General features: G+C 46.8%; 2 protein-coding genes across 6 annotated transcripts in view; one reads left to right on the top strand and one right to left on the bottom strand.

Annotated features, from left to right (window-relative positions):
- TGM4 (transglutaminase 4) overlaps positions 1-18,591 on the top strand; it is a 103,651-nt gene extending 85,060 nt beyond the window's left edge. The window contains exons 11-14 of the mRNA XM_058182072.1: positions 4,248-4,544; positions 4,829-4,998; positions 6,574-6,710; positions 14,921-18,591. Coding sequence (XP_058038055.1) covers positions 4,248-4,544; positions 4,829-4,998; positions 6,574-6,710; positions 14,921-15,062 — 746 coding nt within the window. The 3' untranslated portion in view covers positions 15,063-18,591. The remainder of the gene's footprint in view (positions 1-4,247; positions 4,545-4,828; positions 4,999-6,573; positions 6,711-14,920) is intronic.
- ZDHHC3 (zinc finger DHHC-type palmitoyltransferase 3) overlaps positions 6,905-24,045 on the bottom strand; it is a 118,084-nt gene continuing 100,943 nt past the window's right edge. For all 5 annotated transcript variants that reach the window (XM_058182080.1, XM_058182074.1, XM_058182077.1 and 2 more), the window contains one exon: positions 6,905-7,620. The gene's annotated coding sequence lies outside the window, so the exon portion shown is untranslated. The remainder of the gene's footprint in view (positions 7,621-24,045) is intronic.

Here is a 24,045-nt window from a genome sequence, read left to right on the forward strand (position 1 = left end):
TCTCCATCACCTCTTCTCTCCAGAGCTCCACAAAACCGGTAATCTTCTTATTTTAAGTTCTCCTCTCTCCAAAATAACTCGTGCTCCTTCCAACCGCAGGGGAGAAAAAACCCCCCCGCACTCCGGGCACTCCACTCACGTTTACGATATTCCCTTCCTTCTCCTCCTCAATTCTTCTCCGTGCCCTGTTCACCACCAGGCTGCTGCAGTTATAAATCCAATGCCCGGTGTCACGGGCACAGCGGCAAGCGACCAAAATAATGGCCGCGGCCTGTGGCCTCCGAACCCCGCCAAGCCTAGGACGCGCCAGCATCGGTCCCCACAGTCCTGTATGTCGGCTGGGAGACCCCTGGCGAGCCGTCCGTACGGCAGGTGTCCTTTTCGGAACACCTGGCCCCTGAGGGCCTCGGCGGCGGCCGGATTCGGGCGCTGGAGGCAGGAGAAACCTTCCAGACGTCCGTTGCCACTGGATACCGGAAGTCGTCTCACCCACTTCAGATTTTGAAGTGTGCACTTACACTGTAAATATATGACTAAAACAAACTTGCATTTTAAAAACCATTCAGCATAATTGTCAGAAAGGCAAACCTTTTCATTGCTAACTGTACATGCATGGGTCTGAAATTCTAAATATTAATCTTAGTCTGAAATTCTAAATATTAATAAACTCTTCGATACAAACTTATCTGACAGTGGAAATGATTTCTGATGAACTTAACTTTTTTTCTTGTTCTTGGGATTGTGTATCAGCCTACTGCTCCCTACAAGTTTATTGCTTTATTGTGCTGGGTGGTTTGTCTGCTGATTTATGCATTTATTACCTAGCTTGCTACGGCTGTCATGGTAATGGGGGCGGGGATGACAACGAGGCTGGAAGAGAAACGAAACTTTAAAATGAAGAGCTTCTTCAAATGTGTTCAACAGTTGGAAGGCGGGCTGATAACAGTCTAAGTTAACGGCCTGAGCATGCCAGAGGGATGAGACCATCTGAAAATGCATCACACGTGCCACCTAGGGGGGAACATGGATTGGACAAGATTGACTGGACTAAAGGGAGGAAGGTTTGAGGCATATTTCTTATATGTGTATTCCGCGCCAAATGTCTCAGAGCTTGCTTTCATTTTGTTTGCTTTCAGTTCATACTCAGTACAAGTACCTTTCTCTAAGAACAATGGAGTTGGGGTTTTTCTTTCTTTGGTATTGAAAGGAGGTATACCTGACATTAAGCAAGTTCACAGTCTTCAGCCATCCCGGAAACACACCATGGGGGCTGAGAAAAGAATGTCTGACCAAGGCAGCAACCAGGAAGATATGGGAGCTGCTGGACTCTCTCCCTCAGACACAACCCAGCTGGGATGCTTTGGAGTGGCTGGCTAAATTACAGCTTGAAGAAAAGCTGGAGAGGCCCAGATGATCGCTTGGAGTAGGGAGGCTGCCGGAGCCGGGAGAGACCCCTCCTGGTATGACAACAACCAGATGCCAAGGAGGAATGCTCACCTGGCAGGAAGAACAGAAGGAAGACCTCCTGATCGCCCAAGTGGTACAGCTGCTGAGAGAAACCTCTGAGAGCCAAAGAGCTCGTGAAAGGTATGAATTGCCTGCCCAGGGATTCTCTAGAAGGAGAGGAGATGAACATGGCCAGAGAGGAGCTGAAGCTGCTACTTGCCTGGAAGAGACAGCTGGAGGCCGGGAAGATGCAGCCCAGACCCTGGGGACCCTAGCATCCACTGCGGGCCAGCCCCCCCTGCTGGGCAGGCATTGCCACAAAGGCAGAAAAAGCCCAAAATTCCTCCATTGCCTGGAAAATATGGAGGGGATCCCAAAGGGCTGGGGTGCTTCCTAATTCAAGTATGGAACCACATACAAGACTGGGGAGAGGATTTTCTTTCCGAAGCAACCCGTGTGAGATGCGGGACCAGAGCTTTTGAAGGGGTGACATCACAATGAAAATTCCCCATTGCTAAGAAATTACAACCAGTTTATGGCAGCTCTCAGAGCACGATTCGAGGACCCCCTGATGGAGCAAAGGGCCAGAATCTGGATGAAATCTATCCAACAGGGGAGGAGATCGGTGGCAGAGTATACTCAGGAGTTTCGTGAGCTAGTGGCTTACATGAGTGGATGGTCAGAAGTAGCTCTGCTGGAAAACTACAAAGATGGCCTCAATGAAGATGTCTATTAGGATTCCCAATCCCAAGGGGCCCCGTGCAACCTGCAGGGCTGGTATGTGCTGGCTGTGGATGTGGAGATTGATCTGGCTAGAGATTGTATCCGTGGTGGTCACACTTGGAGCAAAACCCCTTCCTCGCCCTACAAGTAGCTCCGAAAGGTACTGGGGATCCGCCAGCTTGAAGCCAAAGTCCACTGCATGCTTCAGATGTGGAAAAGATGGTCACCACACAGCGGAATGTGTTGCAAAGCTTGGATCCAAGGCGACCTCTGGTGGTGGGAAGAGAGCTGAAAAACCGGCCACCAAGGTCTGCGAGGTCACCCTGAAAGGAGTGGAATTCATCAAGTTCACTCCCCCAAAATAGGGGGAGCTGGGTACTCCGACTGGCAACGATGATAGCGAATCCGAAACTGATTCCGATGAGGACCTCCTGGTAAGTCCGAGGGGGGGACCCTTGACCATCCCAGTGGAATTACAAGTCCCTTCTATTGGGGCCCAGGGGGAGATGCTAGCCCTTCTGGATTCGTGATGCACAAAGTGTGTCATCAGCCCTGTGTTTGTGGAAAAGATGAGCCTAAGTCTAAGATCATTGAACAGACCCATCGTATTCTGCCAGTTAGATGGGTCGGTAGCGGGGGAGGGGGTCCTGCCCATTTTGTAACCGAACCAATAGAGATGAGCATGGGCGAGAGACCCTGAGCTTTATTGTGGCCCTGGCCATGGAACGAACCCTCCTGCTCGGTCTGCCATGGCTCTGGAAATGGAACCCGCTAATAAATTGGAGGACGGGTGTGCTGCACATTCGCTCTAAACAGCACAGGATAGAGAGGGAGACCCCCAAATGTGTGGCCAAATCACCGAATGAAGTGGATGTGGCTGCGACGGAGCACCTGGCAGGGGAGGAAAGAATTCCTAAAGAATACTGGGACCTTTGGGAGGGGTTTAGTGAAAAGGCCTCTGACGTGCTGCCTCCCCATAGGCCTACAGACAGTAGCACAGAAATCCTTCCAGGGGTAAAGCTTCCAAAGCCAAAAATCTACCCCATGACAGCCAGGGAGCTGGAGGAGCTATGGAACTTTATTGATAAAAACCTAAAATGCAGCTTCATCCAACCGGCTAGGCCATGAGTAACCGCCCCTGTGATGTTTAGAGAAAAGAAGGATGGGTCGTTTTGCTTGGTGGTGGACAATAAAAATCTGAATGCCATATGCTTGGAGAATATTTACTCGTTACCACTCATGAAAGACATGTTAGCCCATCTGTCCAAAAGGAGGATTTTTACTAAATTAGACTTGCGAGAGACCTATTATAAATGCATATTAAGGAAGGGGACAAATGGAAAACTGCTTTCAACTCTCCCCTGGGTTAGTTCCAGTTCCAAATGCTCCCTTTTGGATTGCAAGGGCCCCCCGCAGTTTTCATGCAGCTGATCAATTAAGTACTCTATGAGCACCTGTTCAAAGGGGTTCTGGTCTACCTTGATGACATTCTCATTTACATGGAGACCATGGACAAACACATGTGTTTTCTTTTCTAGGACTAACGTCCTTTCTACAAGAGGGCTGAATGTCCGCTCGCTACAAGTTTATTGCTTTATTGCTCTGGGTAGTCTGTCTGCTGATTTATGCATTTATTATCTAGCTTGCTACGGCTGTCATGGTAATGGGGCGGGGAGAAGGAGGCTGGAAGAGAAACAAAACTTTAAAATGAAGTTCTTTCATTCTTTCACATTTTTCAAATGTGTTCAGCAATTGGAAGGCAGGCTGATAACAGTCTAAGTTAATGGCCTGAGCATGCCAGAGGGATGAGACCATCTGAAAATGCATCACACGTGCCACCTAGGGGGGAACATAGATTGGACAAGATTGACTGGACTAAAGGGAGGAAGGTTTGAGGCATATTTCTTATATGTGTATTCCGCGCCAAATACTTCACAGCTTGCTTTCACTTTGCTTGCTTTCAGTTCATACTCAGTATAAGTACCTTTCTCTAAGAACAATGGAGTTGGGGGCTTTCTTTCTTGGGTATTGAAAGGAGGCATACCTGACAGGTTGTTCCTTTTGTTCTGCTTTTTAAGGTACTCATGAAGAAAGAAAATCTGTGGAAACTGCTTACTCCTTCATTTCAAAACTTTCAAGCCATGAATCTATATCACCTCCTAACCTCCTGAAGGCAAATCTGAAACTTGGGGTGGAAGGAAAATATTCTTTGTGGCCTGGGCAGCCAGTTGACCTGAATGTCACTGTAGAGAATGAATCTGTGGGGAGTTGGACTGGCTGCCTTGCTGCCTCTTGTCAGCTTGAATCTTACACTGGGAAAGTATATGCAGACCTTTCAACAATCAAGCAGATTGTCCAGACTGAAGGCAAACCAGGTGTGTGCGTGCATCTATGCATCAAGAACTAGTGTTTTTGTTATAAGCAGCCTTTTTCTTTTCACTTTCACCTAGACTTTTTATTTGTAGTATTTTCTATATGAACATAAAAAATAGAGGAGCTGGGTCTTCATTGCCTTCCTCTTTTCAGCTTTCTTGGTATTTCCATTTCAAAAGAAGGTGCTTTTTTAAAAAAGCAACAAAATTATCCAAATAAAGGACACAATGTCTTCTAGTCTGTGAACTTGTCCTTCTCTAGCTGTTCCTTTTCTGTGTTCTTGCAGTTATTCAAATACCTTGGAAAATAACAGCTGACACTTACATGCAAAAAATTATGTCTACTGAGGATGAACTTCTAATCAAAATAAATATTATTACTGAAGTTCAAGAAACCAATGAAAAATTCACAAAACAGATTATTTTAAATTTTGAGCATCCACCTCTCAAAATTGAGGTAAGAAATTAAATAAAATCTTCAAAATTTCACTGATAACTATACAGTATATTATTTTCTTTGCAATAAATATGAAAATACTTTCTTTCTACCTTCTGTGATTTTTTTAACTTCATAGTATAGTTTACAACTATGGAATTTCCCATTTGTCTTGGGTATGAACCATATTTAGTCTTCCTTACTTTGAGATTAGCTTCCATGACAAAAAATAAACAGCTATTCAATAATAAGATGTGATAAGGTGATAATGTAATTAGTATTTAGACAACCTATGATCGACTGAGTCTTCTTTTGTTAATATTTATGTATCTAAAGAGAGAAATAAGATAACTATGAATGGGCAAAAAAGCAATGGGAGAGGAAGTAACCTCCAATTTTCCGCCAGTTTCCTCATTGACTGCTTGCTGAAAACTGACAGACAGCATCAAAAATCACAATTGTGATTATAACTGACTGCAGGAGCCCAGCAGTGGATGGAAATTTGTGAATAAAACTGCTGGGAATATCTTTGAAATTTCAGTTAACCTGAGTAATGGGTTCTGGATTTTGTATATAGCAATAGCACTTAGACTTATATACTGCTTCACAGTGCTTTACAGCCCTAAGCAGTTTACAATGTCAGCATATTGCCCCCAACAATCTGGGGTCCTCATTTTACCGACCTCGGAAGGATGGAAGGCTGTCAACCTTGAGCCTGGTGAGATCCAAACTGCCAAACTGCTGGCAGCCAGTGATCAGGAGAAGTAGCCTGCAGTACTGCATTCTAACCACTGCGCCATTGCGGCTATATATTCTTTTAAGTTACAGGATTTGAGGTACTTTGATTCAAAAATGGTTGCTATTTGAGACAAACATTTCAACTAACTGAAGGTTGCAAACAGACAAGAGACTATAGACGGGGATATAATTAAGTCAGTTTCCTACATTCTAATAAACTGAAATCAAACAAAATGCTTCTGAGATTAAATAGAGACCTCAGTGCAAACTTTGGGTAATGCTAAATCTAATCAGTGAGTCTAGGCTCCTGAACTATTAATGCAAGAACTTCGTCTCCATCCATACTCAGCCTTTGTTGTTGTTGTTAGTTGCGAAGTCGTGTCCGACCCATTGCGACCCCATGGACAACATTCCTCCAGGCCTCCCTGTCCTCTACCATCCTCTGGAGTCCACTTAAACTCATGCCTACTGCTTCAGTGACTCCATCCAGCCACCTCGTTCTCTATCGTCCCCTTCTTCTTTTGCCCTCAATCTTTCCCAGCATTAGGTGAGTCCAGTGAGTCCTTCTTTCTCATTAGGTGGCCAAAGTATTTCAGTTTCATCTTCAGGATCTGGCCTTCTAAAGAGCAGTCAGGGTTGATCTCCTCTAGAACTGACTTGTTTGTTCGCCTTGCAGTCCAAGGGACTCGCAGGAGTCTTCTCCAGCACCAGAATTCAAAGATAAACATCTTCAAATAGTTGTTTGAAAAAATACTATGATTATTTTCCCTTTACTATCTTTGTATTATTTTTTACTTCTATACTGCATTTTCTTTAACTGAATATGTTCAGTTAATGGATTCTTTATCCTTTTTTTAGATGGCAGACACTGCAAAGGTTAATCAAGATTTTACCTGTGCGTTTATCTTCAAGAATACTTTATCTATTCCATTGGAAAACTGCAAGTTGTATGTAGAAGGTCTGGGCATTTTTATGATGGAAGTATTTGATCAAGGGTAAGATGAAAATAGCTGAATCACAATTGTTTTCTCTTGTCAGTCAATAGCACACTGAAGCAAAGTTAGCTTTCTGGACTTACTGACCTTAAAAGTACCTCTTCTTTCTGTACATGGTAATGCATACTATTTTTCTTTGCTTTAAAGTGTGGTACACTAGTCTCATGGTAGTTTAAATTAACCATAATCACCTGTTATTGTTTTTTAAAAATAATTTTTATTTTTAAAACAACAGAGCATGACAAACACAAACACAAACCATATATTCCCTTTTTACAACAATTTCATAATGGTAGTCTTCTATTATTTACATTTTCCCCTTACTCTTCTTTAAATATATTTATCCTTATTATCCCATTATCCCTTATTTCTATATATATATTCTTTCACATATAATATTACAACTATAAATTATTTTACAAACATTATCCGTTTGTGACCTTTCTCCATTCATTCTTATTTATTATTTCTAATCTCCAGTCAATTGTACCATTTGTTCCATACTGCATAATATTCTGTATCTTACTTTTCTGTTATTTCCTTCATTAATTTGTCTGTCTCAGCACAGTCCAGACTTTTCCTTATCAGTTCTTCCTCAGTTGGTATATTATTATCTTTCCAGTTCTTTGCATACGATATTCTTGCAGCCATTATTATATGTAAAATTAGGTATTGTATTTCTTTGATATATTTCCTAGTAAATATTCCCAACATAAATGTCTCCGGTTTCCAATCTATGGGTTGGTCAGTTATCTCTTCCAATCATTGTCTGATTTTGGCCCAATACTTTTTTGCAAATGGGCATGTCCACCATAGATGATAATATGTTCCATAAGCCTTTTTACACTTCCAACATGTTGGCGAACTGTTCGGAAACATCTTGGCAAGCCTTGCTGGAGGGAGATGTCATCTGTAAAACATATTTTTGTATTTCATATAGTTTTTTATCCTCTGTATATCTTGATTGTATTTGTGTGTATATGCACCATTCTATCTCCCTACCTACCTGTTTTTCCAATTCGTGTTTTGTTCTCAAATTTCCCTGTTCATTTACCAATTTCTCATATCCAATTATCTTATCTACATCCAATAAGTTTGGATGTTTCATTATTTTTGTTGGGGATAGCCACATTGGGATTCTTGTAGTGTTTTTGTTTTATTTTTTTTCCAAATCTGTAGCAATGCATTCCTGATTACATGTATTTAAAAGTATTTATGTGTTTTGTATTTTTCATCTCAAAGAAATGCATGCCACCCCACTTGCAAATCATGGCCTTCTATTGCTAAAATTCTTTTGTTTTTCAGTTCCATCCAGTCTTTCAACCATGTTAGAATTGATGCTTGGTAATATATTTCCCACTCTGATAATGCCAAACCCCCTTTATCTTTCGTATCTTGCAATAATTTTAGTTTAATCCTAGGTTTTTTCCCTTGCCATATAAATTGGGTAACTAATTTATTCAACTCTTCAAATAATGTTTTCCCTAATTTTATTGGAGTAACTTGGACCAGAAATAGAATTTCCGGCAAAATATTCATTTTAACTGTAGCAATCCTGCCCAATAATGAAACTTATAGATTTTTCCAATTATCCAGATCTTTTTTTATATTGTTTAATATTTTATCATAATTATCCTCCTTAATTGAAGAGCACTTCGCTATAAGCCAAATCCCTAAATATTTTATTTTCTTGGTTATGTTCATTTTAGTTTTATCTTCCAATTCATTTTTTGACTTGTGGTAAGATTTTTGGTTATTAATTTAGATTTATTTATTTTTATTAATCTTAAGTCCAGCTACTCACCAAATTCTTCTATTTTTGGGATCAGTTTGGGGCTGGTTACTAATGGATCTTCCAGAATAAATACCATATCATCAGCGAAGGCTTGAACCTTGTATTCTTACTTCTTGATTTTTAAACCTTTTATCTCCTGATCTTCTCTGATTTTTGTCAATAATGTTTTTAATGATAAAATGAATAGAAGTGGAGAAAGGAGTCTAACTCCTTTAGTTATATCAACTTTTTCTGTCATTTCATCATTCATAATTACTCTGGCTGTTTGTTTTGTGTATATTTTTTCCACCATTTTTTCAAATTTTGTCCCAAATTCCATATAGTTCATTTGTGTTGTGATAAATTTCCAATTCAGGTTATCAAATACCTTCTGGACATCAAGGAAAACCAGTGACACTTGTTTTTCAGGGTGGACTTCATAGTATTCCAGGGTTTTCCTTATGATCCTCATGTTATTTTTTATCTGTCGTCCTATTAGGAATCCCTTCTGATCTGATGTATGTATTTATTCAAGATTTTTTTAGTCCTCTCTGCTATTATCATTGCGAATGTTTTATAGTCTGTGTTTAGTAAAGATATCGATCTCTAATTCTGAATTTGTTGCGAATCAGTGTCTTCTTTGGGAATGAGGGTAATGATTGCTTCCTTCTGGGGTTTTCTCATCCACCAAATGAAGTTGTCATTTTCCACTTTTTTCTTCCTACTCATGCAGCAGTCATTGCTCCAGATCAGCCTTAAAGGCCGATTCCTTCTCCAACAGTTTAAAGAAAATTGCCCCTATCTGTTCAAGTGATTGCTTTTCCCCTGGTGTCTTCAGAGCTTCCTCTTCATTTTACCAATCTCTCCAGGATCAGTATTGCCCTTAACTGGCTCCTGGCAAAGAATTTTCAGGATTTGGGTACAGAGCTTCATTCCCTCACCCGCTCCACAATGATGTCACTACCAGAAGTCTCCACCTCACTGTTATTGTTATTAATGCTGCTAGTTCAATAACTGAATTTGCTCACAGATTGCTAATAAAGCACTAAGAAGTATCTTATTTGGGTTATCATTTGGTGCAGGCCCCTATGAAGCATAAGACAATGCAAATTCTAATAGGTGGTTTGGACCATATGGTGGCATTTTTGTCTGCAACTTTTTAAGACAGCCACATGTTTATGGAGGTTCTCAGTCATCCAGGTCATGTTATCCCTTGCAGACAGCTGGTCATTTGCATTCTTTTAGCGAGTCATTAAGGTCACCTGGAGGTTTATCTGTGTCATCAAGGTCACCTGAGTGGTGCCAATGGTGGTGTGGAGCCTTCTGGGAACTGTTGAAAGGACTGGTTGTAGATAGATGATGTTGTATCCCTCATCCCCCCTACTTTTGAGAGAAGGCTGTTCAATTTTGACATAGATGGCCTCTTTATTTATTTATTTATTTATTTTTCAAATTTATATACCGCCCTATCTCCCTAAGGACTCAGGGCGGTTCACAGGCAGTTAAAATACATATAAATACAGATTAAAAAAAAACAATTAAAAAACTTATTCTATTGCCCCAAATTTAAAATAGTATAAATAATAAAAACCCCTTAAAACCCATAACTTTAAAATCTAATCCAGTCCCGCGCAGATAAATAAGTGTGTTTTAAGCTCGCGACGAAAGGTTCGGAGGTCCGGAAGTTGGCGAAGTCCTGGAGGGAGTTCGTTCCAGACGGTGGGAGCCCCCACAGAGAAGGCCCTTCCCCTGGGTGTCGCCAGACGGCACTGCCTAGCTGACGGCACCCTGAGAGAGCGCACGGGTCGGTGAGAGGTATTTGGTAGCAGTAGGCGGTCCCGTAAATAGCCCGGCCCTATGCCATGGAGCGCTTTAAAGATTGTCACCAGCACCTTGAAGCGCACCCGGAAGGCCACAGGTAGCCAGTGCAGTCTGTGCAGGATAGGTGTAACACGGGAGCCACGAGGGGCTCCCTCTATCACCCACGCAGCTGCATTCTGAACTAACTGGAGCCTCCGGATGCCCCTCAAGGGGAGCCCCATGTAGAGAGCATTGCAATAATCCAGGCGAGACGTCACGAGGGCGTGAGTGACCGTGCATAAGGCATCCCGGTCTAGAAAGGGGCGCAACTGGCGCACCAGGCGAACCTGGTGGAAAGCTCTCCTGGAGACGGCCGTCAAATGATCTTCAAAAGACAGCCGTTCATCCAGGAGAACGCCCAGATTGCGCACCCTCTCCATCGGGGCCAGTGACTCGCCCCAACAGTCAGCCGAGGACTCAGCTGACTGTACCGGGATGCCGGCATCCACAGCCACTCTGTCTTGGAAGGATTGAGCTTGAGCCTGTTTCTCCCCATCCAGACCCGTACGGCTTCCAAACACCGGGACAGCACTTCGATAGCTTCATTGGGGTGGCCCGGTGTGGAGAAGTACAGCTGGGTGTCATCAGCGTACAGCTGGTACCTCACACCGAAGCCACTGATGATCTCACCCAGCGGCTTCATATAGATGTTGAACAGAAGGGGCGAGAGAATCGACCCCTGCGGCACCCCACAAGTGAGGTCCCTCGCGGTCGACCTCTGCCCCCCTGTCAACACCGTCTGCGACCGGTCGGAGAGATAGGAGGAGAACCACCGATAAACGGTGCCTCCCACTCCCAATCCCTCCAACCGGCGCAGCAGGATACCATGGTCGATGGTATCGAAAGCCGCTGAGAGGTCTAATAGGACCAGGACAGAGGAACAACCCCTATCCCTGGCCCTCCAGAGATCATCCTGCGACCAAAGCCGTCTCCGTGCTGTAGCCGGGCGGAAACCGGACTGGAGCGGGTCTAGATAGACAGTTTCATCCAGGTGCAGGAAACTGATATGCCACCATACTCTCTACAACCTTCACATGAGCGGGTTGGAGACCGGACGATAATTACCTAAGACAGCCGGGACCAGGGAGGGCTTCTTGAGGAGGGGCCTCACCACCGCCTCTTTCAAGGCGGCCGGAAAGACGCCCGCCAACAAGGAGGCACTCGTAATCGCCTGGAGCCAGCCTCGTGTCAGCTCCTGAGTGGCCAGCACCAGCCAGGAGGGCACGGGTCCAGTAAACACGTGGTGGCATTCAGCCTGCAACAACCTGTCCATGTCCTCGGGAGCCACAGGGTCAAACTCATCCCAGAAAATGTCACCAAGACCACCCTCAGACGCCTCATCTGAATCGTCGCAATTTTGGTCTAGACCGTCTCAAAGCTGAACGATTTTATCGTATAGATAACCGTTAAACTCCTCAGCACGTCCCTGCAACGGGTCATCCCGCTCCCCCTGGTGAAGTAGGGAACGGGTCACCCGAAACAGGGCGGCTGGGCGGTTATCTGCCGACGCAATGAGGGAGGAGGCGTAGCAACGCCTCGCTTCCCTCAGTGCCACCAGGTAGGTCCTAGTATAGGACCTAACTAGTGTCCGATCAGCCTCTAAACGGCTAGACCTCCAGGAGCTCTCTAGGCGTCTTCTCCGGCGTTTCATCCCCCTCAGCTCCTCAGAGAACCAAGGAGCCGGTTGGGATCTGCGCCGGGTCAGAGGCCGCAGAGGCACAACACGGTCTAAAGCCCCAGCCGCAGCCCGTTGCCAGGCTGCGGCTAGTTCCTCTGCCGTGCCGTGAGCCAGACCCTCAGGAAGTGGCCCAAGCTCCGTCCGGAACCTCTCCGGGTCCATCAGGCGCCTGGGACGGAACCAACGTTGTGGCTCCGTCTCCCTGCGGTGTTGAGTGGCGGTCAGAAAGTCCAGGCGAAGGAGAGAGTGATCTGACCATGACAAAGGTTCTATGACTACATCTCTCAAATCCAGATCCTTCAACCACTGACCAGAGATAAAAATAAGATCCAGAGTGCCACCCCCGATGTGAGTGGGGCCATCCACTACTTGAGTCAGGTCCAAGGCCGTCATGGAAGCCATGAACTCCCGAGCCACTGTCGATGACGAGCCGGCCGATGGCAAGTTAAAGTCCCCCATGACTAAAAGTCTGGGGGTCTCCACTGCCACCCCGGCAAGCACCTCCAGGAGCTCGGGCAGGGCAGCTGTCACGCAGCAAGGAGCCAGGTACGTGACCAGCAAGCCCATCTGACACCGATGACCCCATCTCACAAGAGGGATTCACACCCGGCGATCTGAGGTACAGTGGTCTCCCTCGGCTCTAGACTCTCTTTAATAGCAACCGCCACCCCCCCACCCCTAACCTGGGCCCTCGGCTGATGGAATGCACGGAAACCCGGTGGGCACATTTCGACCAGGGGCACGCCTCCTTCAGTGCCCAACCAGGTCTCCGTAACGCCTATAAGATCCGCAGCGCCACCCTGGATAAGATTGTGTATTAGGGGGGCCTTATTGGCCACGGACCGTGCGTTGCATAACATAAGACGAAGGCCCAGGCTCTGAGGGTCTTGACCATCCGGGGAACGGGAAAAGTCAGAGGGATCGGGGCACGCGATCGCTTGCAGACATCGAACACGTGACCCCCTAGACCGATATGATCCCCCCCTTCCGCCATATCTGCCCCTCCCACTTACCGTGCAAATGGAACCACCCTCACGGAAAGGAACACATTCCCCCCCCATAACCTCCGAACCCACTAAATAATCGCCACGAGCACGCGCAGGGACTGGTTTCCCTCCCGACGGGCTACCCCCAATACCCGCCCTAACCCTCCCACCCCCCCACCCGACACTACCCTCCCCCTCCAACCCAAACCCGTCAGTTCCGCCTCCCTTAAAATTCCCATTAAAATTCCCTTAAAACCCGATTAAAATAATTAATTAAAATCCCTAAGTCTCCTATTTTGGCATGCCATCTCTCGGGTTCCAAAACCCGTCCTCAAGATGGGCCCTCGATAATGTGGGGCCAGACCATGAGAGAGGGGATCTCGAGGGCAAGAAGGTCAGCCGCTGTAAATGTCCGCATGATAAAAGTCCGCAACAGACCCATCCTGGACCTGTCAAGATGGAAATTGACGCACCAGTAATTCCGAGTGGAAGACAGACGGGATATAGATCTTGGGCGGTAGATAAACAAACCGCCATGATTCAGTCAGAGCTCCAACCCCTCATCTCCAATCCCGAGGGGTGGTCTATGGGCGCGGGGGGGGGGGAGAAGGATATAGTCCTACAATAGTCAAGCTAGGATTGTCCAGGACCATCCTCAATTCCCCCAGCTGGGGACCAAAGGTCTTCAGAAGATCCCCTTGCAGCCAGCCCATGGGCATCCTCCAAGATGGTAAAAAGGTGCCTACATGGCCCGTGATCGTCCTTCAGGTTGACAAAGAGGCCGAAACACGTGCCTAATGGGCCAAGCTGCTCCACCGACGAGGCATCTCTCTCCAAAAGTCCGGGGGGGGGGGCAAAGGACTCAAAAAGCCCCCATAGACGGTCCATAGACGTCCTCTAGATGGTAGCGAGGGCGTCCCCTAGACCCGTGGACAACCTTCAAGATGGCAAAGAAGGCGACCATCGGGCCTCTTCGTGGCCGCTAAGCCAGGCCGCCAGCTGGAATAGGCCACTCACCTGCCGGGTTTGCTGGGTCATGCCACAGTTCGCCGGAAATGTTGAAATGTTTTCCCTTCATAAGAGCATTGCACAACATAGGAGAACAAACACATCAGGACTAGATTCAGCAGTCCATCTGCATTTAAAAGATACAGGCCACTCTTTTGAAGACAGCAAAGTCCACATTTGGTTTGAAAGAAAGGTCAAAGAGGCTGTCTATGAACAGCCCTCTCTCAACAGAGAGGGAGGGATATGACATCATCTATCTCCAATCTACAACACAGTCCTCTCAACAGTTTCATGAAGGCTCCACATCAATTTGCACCACTCAGGTGACCCTGATGACACAGATAAACCTCCAGATGACCGTAACAGCTCACTAAAGAATGCAAATGATCAGCTGCCTACAAGGAGTATAAATCCTTCCATTCCCTATCATCCAGTCAGAGCTGAAGAAGCTTCTTGTATGAAAAATGAAACATCTTCAAAGAAAAACCAGAAAGTCAGTTGCCTCTTGAAAAAGCACCTTTGGAATAAAGCGGCCATAATTTTTTCTTTTGTCAGTCTGTGGCTCTTTTATGTCTTTTTCTTGAAATTTTCAATTAGGATGACATTAAATTAAGAGGAAGACAGACTTAGAGGCTGGAATAGGAACATTAGGTGCAACATTCTTGCTCTACATACCTAAGAACATTTCTGGAATGTAAGTAAGCATCATGCAGAGCTTTTGTGCCACATCATGTCTGCTGTTTAGAAGGAGATATACAAACCAAATAACTGGTGTTCAGCTACAATTCCACTTATAGATTATGGCAAAATTATCTCTTGCATGCAGATTTTAAATAGAAGTTTGATCCTCAGATTTTTCAAACTAAAGGCTCCTATATAATTCATTTTATCTTTTCTCTCTTAGGAACATAGAACCTGGTAAAATCTTTAAATCCAAAATAGTGTGTGCTCCAAAGAAGACTGGACTGAAGAAGATAGTGGCCAAACTGAATTCTACTCAGCTAAAAGAAATAACCGTGGAAAAAATTATTTCCATCATTGAATAGTGATGATGGTATTCCCAAAGATCATCACTTGGTGGCACTAGAGATACATGTTATGATTCAAGTTTCTAGATTTTGCTTGCAGCCTTGATTGTGGGCCAAAAGATTATATACAGATAAAAGAATTTTAGTAGCTTCAGGGGATTACTATTTTGAATTTATCTAATGGAGTTTTAATATGATATTGAAATATGCTTTTATGTTTGCAGAGTTCTGACAGTTTATGAATATTAAAGTCATGATATGTGAAATCTGAAATTGGAATAATTTAGAAGGAATTTTGTCTTCCTTTAGCTCTGTGGGGCTGGCAATATTTATGCCTGCTCTTTTCATTTTATAATTTGTAACTGTTCCTCACTGTAGGTCTAATTGTTAATATGCAACATGTTATAAAGCTGCATATACTTTGTTCTTTCATTTAGGTGGTGTTTGATATATTAGGCTGGCTTCAAGCTTACTTCCACGACAGAGGTGGGTTTCAGCAGGTTCTGACCTGTTCTGGAGAACTGGTAGTGGAAATTTTGAGTAGTTTGGCGAACCGGTAGTAAAAATTCTGACTGGCCCCACCCCCATCTATTCTCTGCCTCCCAAGTCTCAGCTGATTGGGAGGAAATGGGGATTTTGCGGTAACCTTCCCCTGGATTGGGGAAGGAATAGAGATTTTAGAGTATCCTTCCCATGGCCACCAAGCCACACCCACAGAACTGGTAGTAAAAATTTTGAAACCCACCACTGTTCCACGACTAATGTAACTGGCAGAGATTTCAATATTCTTTTCTACACATGTACACTCTATGAATATGGTTCCCAATGAAGCACAATTTAGTGCCTAAAAGTTCTTTAAGTGTTTATATCACCAAAATTAAATTATGTCTTTTAGTTCTAAGTATATCCACATACTCTACTTTCTCTACCACTTCTAGTTATGAATAATTCCTATCAAATAAAAATCATGTTTTTTCAATCAATTCTTCTGCTATTCCTTTTGTTACTTGCTTTGTAATAATTTTTAAAATCTGTGTGTTGATGTCCTTGCAACTGATCAGTCCTTACTAGGAAATAGGTAGAAGCAGTATTAGATAGAAAGAATGGCTGTATGACTGGGAAATTTATGATTGTGTAATTTTTAAAAAAATAAGCTTCATACAATGCCTTGTGTAGAAGGTATTTTCAAATTTGAGAAGATTCCCACATTTGTATGTTCTTCCCAAGTTCTCAAGAGTGATCCTCTTTACTCACTAAAACCAACTTGAGTAGTCTGGACTGTCATGTTAGTATGGACAGACAGTCACGTTTTTTTCCATAAGGATATGAAAAGGTTTTAAATCAATTAGAAGTCTTCAATTAGATTTCATATCACTTTTAGCTAAGAGATTGGAGGAATTGAGAACTATTTCAGCCTTATTTGCAGTTCATTCATTTAAGAGTGTTTTCAGTATTAACACTCTTTCCTGTTGTGTTAATATATCAGGTGGGAATTAAGTGTTAAAATGCACACTGATACATATAATTATTTGTTTAAAATTGGGTTGGGAAAGCTGTAGTACTCAAGTTAGGGAATGCAGAATGGTCAGTGTAGTTGTAAAACAAAAATGAGTTTTTCAATCTGGCATGAAATGAACTTGAAAAGGATAACCAAATAACCTAAAAAAATCTCCACTTACACGTTCAATACAGTGTTACATAGAATGCTGGAATTAAAACAGATCCTTCATTAATGAAATCTGGCCACTGAGTTACGGTTACAGTGGTCATATCTGCAGTCTTGGCAGGATTAGTCTGAGATGTATTTCCTGACTCTAGAGGTATGTGAGGTATTTCCAGTTCCTGTAATATGTAGATATATACCTGTAATGATGGCTTGTTGGGCATCTTTCTTACAATTAAACTACTTGAAACATGGTGTCAGAAGTCTGAATCCATGTCTTCCTGATACATTTGAAGCATACTCCCAAAAGCTAAGCAGTAGAAGCATGGCAGCTGCTAACAGTATACCTCTGCCTGAGGCCATGAGAGTGAATAGAGACTGCGGCAGCAATTGGAATAGGTTCAGGGCAGAGTTTGAAGACTACGCCTTAGCTACAGGCTTGGATGATGTCAGCAGCAGTTCAAGCTGCCACATTAAGAAGATTGATGGGCAATGAAAGCCTCCACATCTACAAGACACAATTTAATCCTTTCTGTGGAGCAAGAAAGAGATATCGAAGTTATTCTAGACGCTTTAGGGACTTATTTCAGACCTCTTAAAAATGTTACCTTTGAACGATACATATTTGACAGCTGCAAGCAAGAAAGTGAAACGATAGATAGCTTTATCACACGCTTAAAGGAAAAAGCAGCCAGTTGTGACTATGGCCCCTTAAGGGATGAACTCATTCAGGACAAACTTTTTGGTGTTACTAGTCAAAGCACACACCACCGTCTCTTGAGGGAGCATAATTTAAGCCCACAAGCAGCAATTGAGATGTGTCGGTTTATAGACCTTACTGACAAACATCTGAGAGTTCTGGAGCAGGGTAAGGATTGTGTTAATACAGTCTCTAAACAACAGCCAAGTATGATGAATTATCAATACAAGTACCAGCATAAAAGGAGGTTTTATAATTCAACTGTAAACAATCAAGTAGCAAGCAAGTATTGCAGCAGTGTGTATATACAAGAGAGAGTGCAGTGCTCTGCACATGGAAAAATCTGCAGAGCGTGTGGGAGGCTAAATCACTTTGCAAAAGTGTGTCAGGCATGGAAAAGGGAAGTGAGGAAGCTGCATACAATTGAGCAAAACGTCAGACTCTGAGAATGCATCTCAGGAGGATGCATCCTTGTTTACCACAGATGCGGTTTATAGGAAAGAATGTATCAGTGCAATTCACTCCAAAGGCAAAAAATTTGTGAGTCTTAGTTTTAACAACATAATTCAACCCTGCCAGCTGGACTCAGGTGCAACCTGTGATGTTACGAGTCTAAAGGACAAAATGAAACTGGCACCTGAGATACTTCTTCAGCCTAGCAGTACTAAATTGAAGTTATATTCAGAAAAACTAATGAACTTACTGGGCCTATTTCAAACAGAATGCAGCATACGTGGGGATATTTATAAACTTGAATTTGAGATTGTGGAAGCTGATCAGAAACCATTATTGTCAGAATCAACATGTGAGTACTTGGGGTTGATGCAGTTTATCATTCTGGCCGAGCTACACAATGTTGTGAGTTACTCACCTAAATCTCTGGTGGGGCCATTGACAAAACAGCAAATCCTCCAAGTATATCAGGAGGTATTTGAGGGCCCCGTGTATTTGTTCCAGGAGAGGTTCATTTTGAACTTGACCCTATTTCCCCAGTGCAAAGTGCACCACGCAATGTGCCTATAGCTATTAAGCAGCAGGTTAAAGCACAACTGGATAAGTACGAGGCAGAAGGGCATATTACATCAGTAACTGAGCCCACTGACTGGATAAGCAACATAGTTGTTATTAGGAGGCTGGAGAAGATTAGAGGATTCATGGCAGTGAATCTCATACATTGAACACGATCACTCCCTCCTTTCATCCACACATTCGGTAATTGAATGTGCAGTTCATTAAGTGCATATAAGGTATTTCAGGGTGGGGAAGGCCATGGGGGGGGGGACTAGTGATGGAACAAGCCACCTACTTAAGACCACCCAAGGTGTTCTGTTTCCCTCCCCCAATACTCTCAACAAAGAGTAAGTCAAAGGCCTTCTTTTCTAATTTATTTACACAGATAAATGTTCTGGCCACGTCTACTCTCGGGCCTGCCAAGTCTCTGGAGATAACGAGGAAATTATAGATAAGGCCAGAATTACTCACGAATATATTCTTCCCTCCATTGATACAGTTTGCCCGCGCAAATTCACTGCTTTGTCCAAGACAAAAAGCCAGGAAGTTCCGCCTCCTTTTATAGCCTCTGCAGATGTCACTGCATGACTCATCATTCTTTGGCTTTGTCCCAATGCTTCCTCTGCTGCACACGCCGGTCATGTCTGCGCAGTCTTGCATCATGCCAAAACTGTTCTTGGGGCGTTGCCAAATCAAAAGAAGGCCCGAGAGAATCAGGCCTTGCCGGCCCCTCCTCCTCCCTTTGGGTGGGTGCCAGGGAGGGAGAGGGCCCAGGAGAAGCAGGCCTTGCCAGGTCTTCTCCCTAACTTTCTGAATCATCCGAGTCCAGGAGTCCGAGTCCAGGAACCTGGGTCACAACACTATCCCTCACCGCAGGGCCCTTCCCCTGGGGCTGATGATCGGGATGCGGTCAGGCTGGGTTCTGCTCATGGAAGGCCTGCACCAGGTCAGGGGCATGAACGTCGGAGGCATCTACCCAGGAGAAATCAGTCCCGTATCCCTTCCACGCAATCAATTATTGGATACGACCCTTCAGCCAGTGGGAGTCTTGTACGCTGTGGACTTCGTATTCCTCTGACCCGTCCTCGGTGACAGTGATGGGTGCTGTTGGGCATCGAAGGGGACTCGGTGTGGCCTCAGGAACCAGAAGGGACTGGTGAAAGGTGGAGTGAATCCGCATGGATCGTGGCAGGGTCAGTTGGTAGGCTACCGGGTTGATGACTGCCTCAATAGGGAATGGGCCGATGAATCGCTGGTCCAACTTCTTTACCGGGCGGTCGGACGGGAAGTGTTTGGTGGAGAGCCACACCCGGTTTCCGACCGCCAGTGGGGGCGTTGCCCGTCGGGAGCAGTCGGCGGACCGTTTGTAGTCCTCCTTCGCCCGATCCAGCTGCTGACGTATCGACTGTTGGACCGCATGCAATTCCATCAGGAAGGTCTGCGTTTCGGGAACAGGAGAGTCCGGTGGAGCCAGAGGGAAGAACCGCGGATGGTATCCCACATTGGCAAAGAACGGGGTCATCCGAGTAGAGGTGTGCTGAGAGTTGTTAAAAGCAAACTCCGCCAGGGACAGGTAATCGGCCCAGTTGTCATGCTGCTGGTTGATGAAGCAATGGAGATACTGTTCCAGGATACCGATGACCTCCTCTGTACCCCCGTCGGTCTCCGGATGGTGCGATGACGACAGACACACCTGCACCTCCAACGCGGCCATCAGGCTCTTCCAGAAGTAAGCTGTGAACTGAACTCCGCGGTCCGAAACCACCCTATCCGGTAGACTGTGGAGGCGGAAGATGTGCTGCAGGAAGAGACGGGCCGTTTTGGCGGCTGTGGGCAGTCCGCGGCATGGGATGAAGTGTGCCATCTTGGTGAGCATGTCCACCACCACCAGCACCGTGGTGAACCCAGAGGACGGCGGCAGGTCTGTCATGGAGATCACCCCCGAGAGTCTGTCGGGTGTTGTCAAGGGCTGGAGGAGCCCGGGAGGGGCTCCCGTGGTGGCCTTGGCTTGCCGGCACGGTACGCAGGATGTCACGTAGGCATGTACATCATGCCGCACTCGGGGCCACCAAAAGGTCCGTGTCACCAGGTGGAGGGTCTTGAAGAACCCAAAATGTCCTGCTGCAGGGTTATTGTGGCACTGGGTCATGACGAGGGCTCGGAGTGGTTCTGTGGGCACGTATAATCGCCCCCGAAACTTGAGTAAGTCCTCCTCCAAGGTCCAAGGAGACGCGGGGCCCACCTCTCCTTTGCTGCGACCAGGTGTCCTGGCACTGCGCCTCTCGCACCTGGGCCCGCAAGTCCACCGGTTCCTGTGCTGCAGTCAAGGCTTCTGCCGGCAGCACTGTCCATGGAGGAAGGGGGTCCTTGGCGCAGAGGTACTCCGGCTTGCAGGACAGGGCATCCGCCCTCCGGTTGTGACCGCTGGGAATGTAGGTCACGCGGAAGTTGAACCGGGCAAAAAACAGCAACCACCGGATCTGCCGCTGGTTCAACTTCCGAGCTGTGGTGAGGTGCTTGAGATTCCAATGGTCCTTTCAGACCTCCGCCTGATGTCGGGCCCCCTCCAGATGGTGTCGCCAAGCCTCGAATGCAGCCTTGATAGCCAGCAACTCTTTTTCCCAGATGGTGTAGTTGAGCTCGGAAGGATTGAGTTTCCGGGAGTAGTAAGCGCAGGGAAAAAGTGTGCCACCATTCATCAGAACCTGTAGCAGCACCGCTCCAAGAGCCACATTGGACGTGTCCGTCTCCACCACAGAAGGCCGTGACGAAGGCTTTATGAGGGTTGTGAATGCTTCTTGCTGCGGGGGACCCCACCGGAACGCAACCTTCTTCCTGAGGAGCTTGGTAAGTGGAGCCATCAGTGTGGCCAAGCCCAAGATGAAGGTCTGGTAGTAGTTGGCGAAGCCCAGCAGGTGCTGAACATCCTTTACCCGACAAGGGGCTTCCCAGCTACACAAAGCCTCTACTTTGCGTGGGTCCATGGCTATGCCCTTGGGCGAGATGATATGCCCGAGGAATTCTATGGAAGTCCGGAAGAAGACGCATTTCTCCAGCTTCGCATTGAGTTGTTGTTCCCGCAAGCGTTGCAGAACCAGACCGACGTGTCGAAGGTGGCTTTCCCTGGACCGGGAGTAAATCAGAATGTCATACAGGTAGATCACCACGAACCGATCCAACATGTCTCGGAACACATCGTTCATGAAGTGCTGGAAAACGGCAGGGGTGTTGGTCAATCCAAACGGCATGACAGTGTATTCGTAGTGTCCGTATCGGGTGCCGAATGCCGTCTTCCATTCGTCTCCCTCTCGCAACCGCACCAGGTTGTAGGCTCCCCGGAGATCGAGCTTGGTGAAGATCGTGGCCTCCCACAACTTCTCCAGCAGCTCCGGGATGAGCGGCAGGGGGTAACGATTCCGGACCATAATGGCGTTTAGCCGGCGGTAATCACAGCACAGGCGCAAGTCCCCTGTCTTCTTCTTCACGAAGAGGACTGGGGCCGAGAGAGGGGACTTTGAAGGCCGGATTAACCCTCAGGCCAGATTTTTGTCCAGAAAGTCCCTGAGGGCGGCCAACTCAGGCTTCGACATGGAATACAGGCGTCCCACAGGCAGTGGTGCATTGGGCAGAAGGTCCACGGGGCAATCGTAGGGCCAATGCGGGGGTAGTTGGTCCACCTCCTTCTCACTGAACATGTTGGCAAAGTCCGTCAGCTCAGGAGGCAAGGAGATGGCAGCGGTGGGGACGTTCTGGCCGGCACAGGTGTGGCGGATGTGGTCGACGCACTGCAGACTCTGGAAAGAGATGGCGTTCTGCGACCAGGCCACCTGGGGATCGTGGGTCCGAAGCCAGGCCAACCCAAGGACCAAGGGAAAATTAAGGTCCACCATGACATAAAACTGGATCGCTTCCTCATGGTCCCCAATAGCCAGGCGCAAAGGCTGGGTGGCGAATTTAATGGGGCCGGACACCAGTTCTCCTCCATCAATTGTCTCTACCCGCATCGGAGGGTCCAGCAGAACCACGGGGACCGCAAACTGGTTCACAAAGGCCTGGTCCATAAAGTTTGTTGTGGCCCCTGAGTCCACCAGCGCATGCGCCTGGAGCCCGTCCGACTAGTTCCCCAACCATACCCATTCATGTGTCCAGAATCAGATGCCGAGAGGGCCCAGAGTCGACTTCCGCAATGTCCAGTGGGGGCTTAGTACGTGCCCGACCTAAGGTTTCCCCGAGGTCAGGCCTGCGCCATTTCCCGATTGGTCATGCTGTGATTCAGGGACCAGCGTGCGTGCCCCACTTCGCTTACTGGGGCAAGAAGCGGCGAAGTGGCCGGGCTCCCCACAGTACAGGCACAATCCCCCTTGGCGCCTCTGGTTCCGCTCCTGGGCTGTCAGGCGAGGTCTGGCCGCTCCCAACTCCATGGGCTCCTCCGCAGCGGTTACAAAACGTGGGGCGACCCGGGGTGCTGGTGGCGCAGGAAGCGGGGGTGCAGATGTCAACGGTAGGTCCTGGGGGGCGCGACGGGACAGTCGCCGTTGCAGACGGGCGTCGAGGCGGAGACAAAGGGGCACCAAGTTGTCGAGGGTCTGTGGCGCCTCCACCCGGGCCAGCTCATCTTGCAGCTCCTCTGAGAGTCCCTCCTGGAACGCGTCCACCAGCGCTGCATTATTCCAGTCAGAGTCCTGGCACAAAAGACGAAATTGGGCAATGTACTCTTGCAGGGGGCACTTCCCTTGACGGAGTTCCTTAAGGCGCCTGGTTGCCGTCAGTGTCCGAACGGGGTCCTCGTACATGATGCGCAGGTGCTGCCAAAAACGCTGTCGGTCCGCCAGCAGGGGGCTGTCCTGGAGCAAGAGGGGCGTGGCCCATCGGGCAGCCGAGCCGGAAAGAAGGTTAATCACGAAGGCCACCTTAGCCCGGTCGTCTGGGAAATCCTCTGGCCGCATAGCCATGTAAAGCTGGCACTGTCCCAAGAAGGTCAGGAACATCTCAGGCTGCCCAGAAAACTTATCCGGCACTGTTATCGGGCACTTGCGATGAGGAGGAGGAGTGGGAGGATGGGAGGGGGGCTGCAGGCACATTCCCGGCAGCAAGTTGGCCTGCCAAGTGAGCCACTTGCTGCTGTAGCTGTTGATTAGCTGCTTGTAGCTGCTGTAGCTGCTGCTGTACCTGCTGCTGATCCATCTTTGGTGGAAGATGGTTTAGTCGGGTTCTTGGACAAAATCTTCTGTTTCCCTCCCCCAATACTCCCAACAAAGAGTCAGTCAAAGGCCTTCTTTTCTAATTTATTTACACAGATAAATGTTCTGGCCACGTCTACCCACGGGCCTGCCAAGTCTCTGGAGATAACGAGGAAATTATAGATAAGGCCAGAATTACTCACGAATATATTCTTCCCTCCATTGATACAGTTTGCCCGCGCAAATTCACTGCTTTGTCCAAGGCAAAAAGCCAGGAAGTTCCACCTTCTTTTATAGCCTCTGTAGATGTCACTGCATGACTCATCATTCTTTGGCTTTGTCCCAACGCTTCCTCTGCTGCGCGCGCCGGTCACGTCTGCGCAGTCTTGCATCACGCCAAAACTGTTCTTGGGGCGTTGCCAAATCAGAAGAAGGCCCGGGAGAATC

The sequence above is a fragment of the Ahaetulla prasina genome, chromosome 4 (assembly GCF_028640845.1).
Source record: "Ahaetulla prasina isolate Xishuangbanna chromosome 4, ASM2864084v1, whole genome shotgun sequence".
In the NCBI taxonomy this organism is placed as follows: domain Eukaryota; kingdom Metazoa; phylum Chordata; class Lepidosauria; order Squamata; family Colubridae; genus Ahaetulla; species Ahaetulla prasina.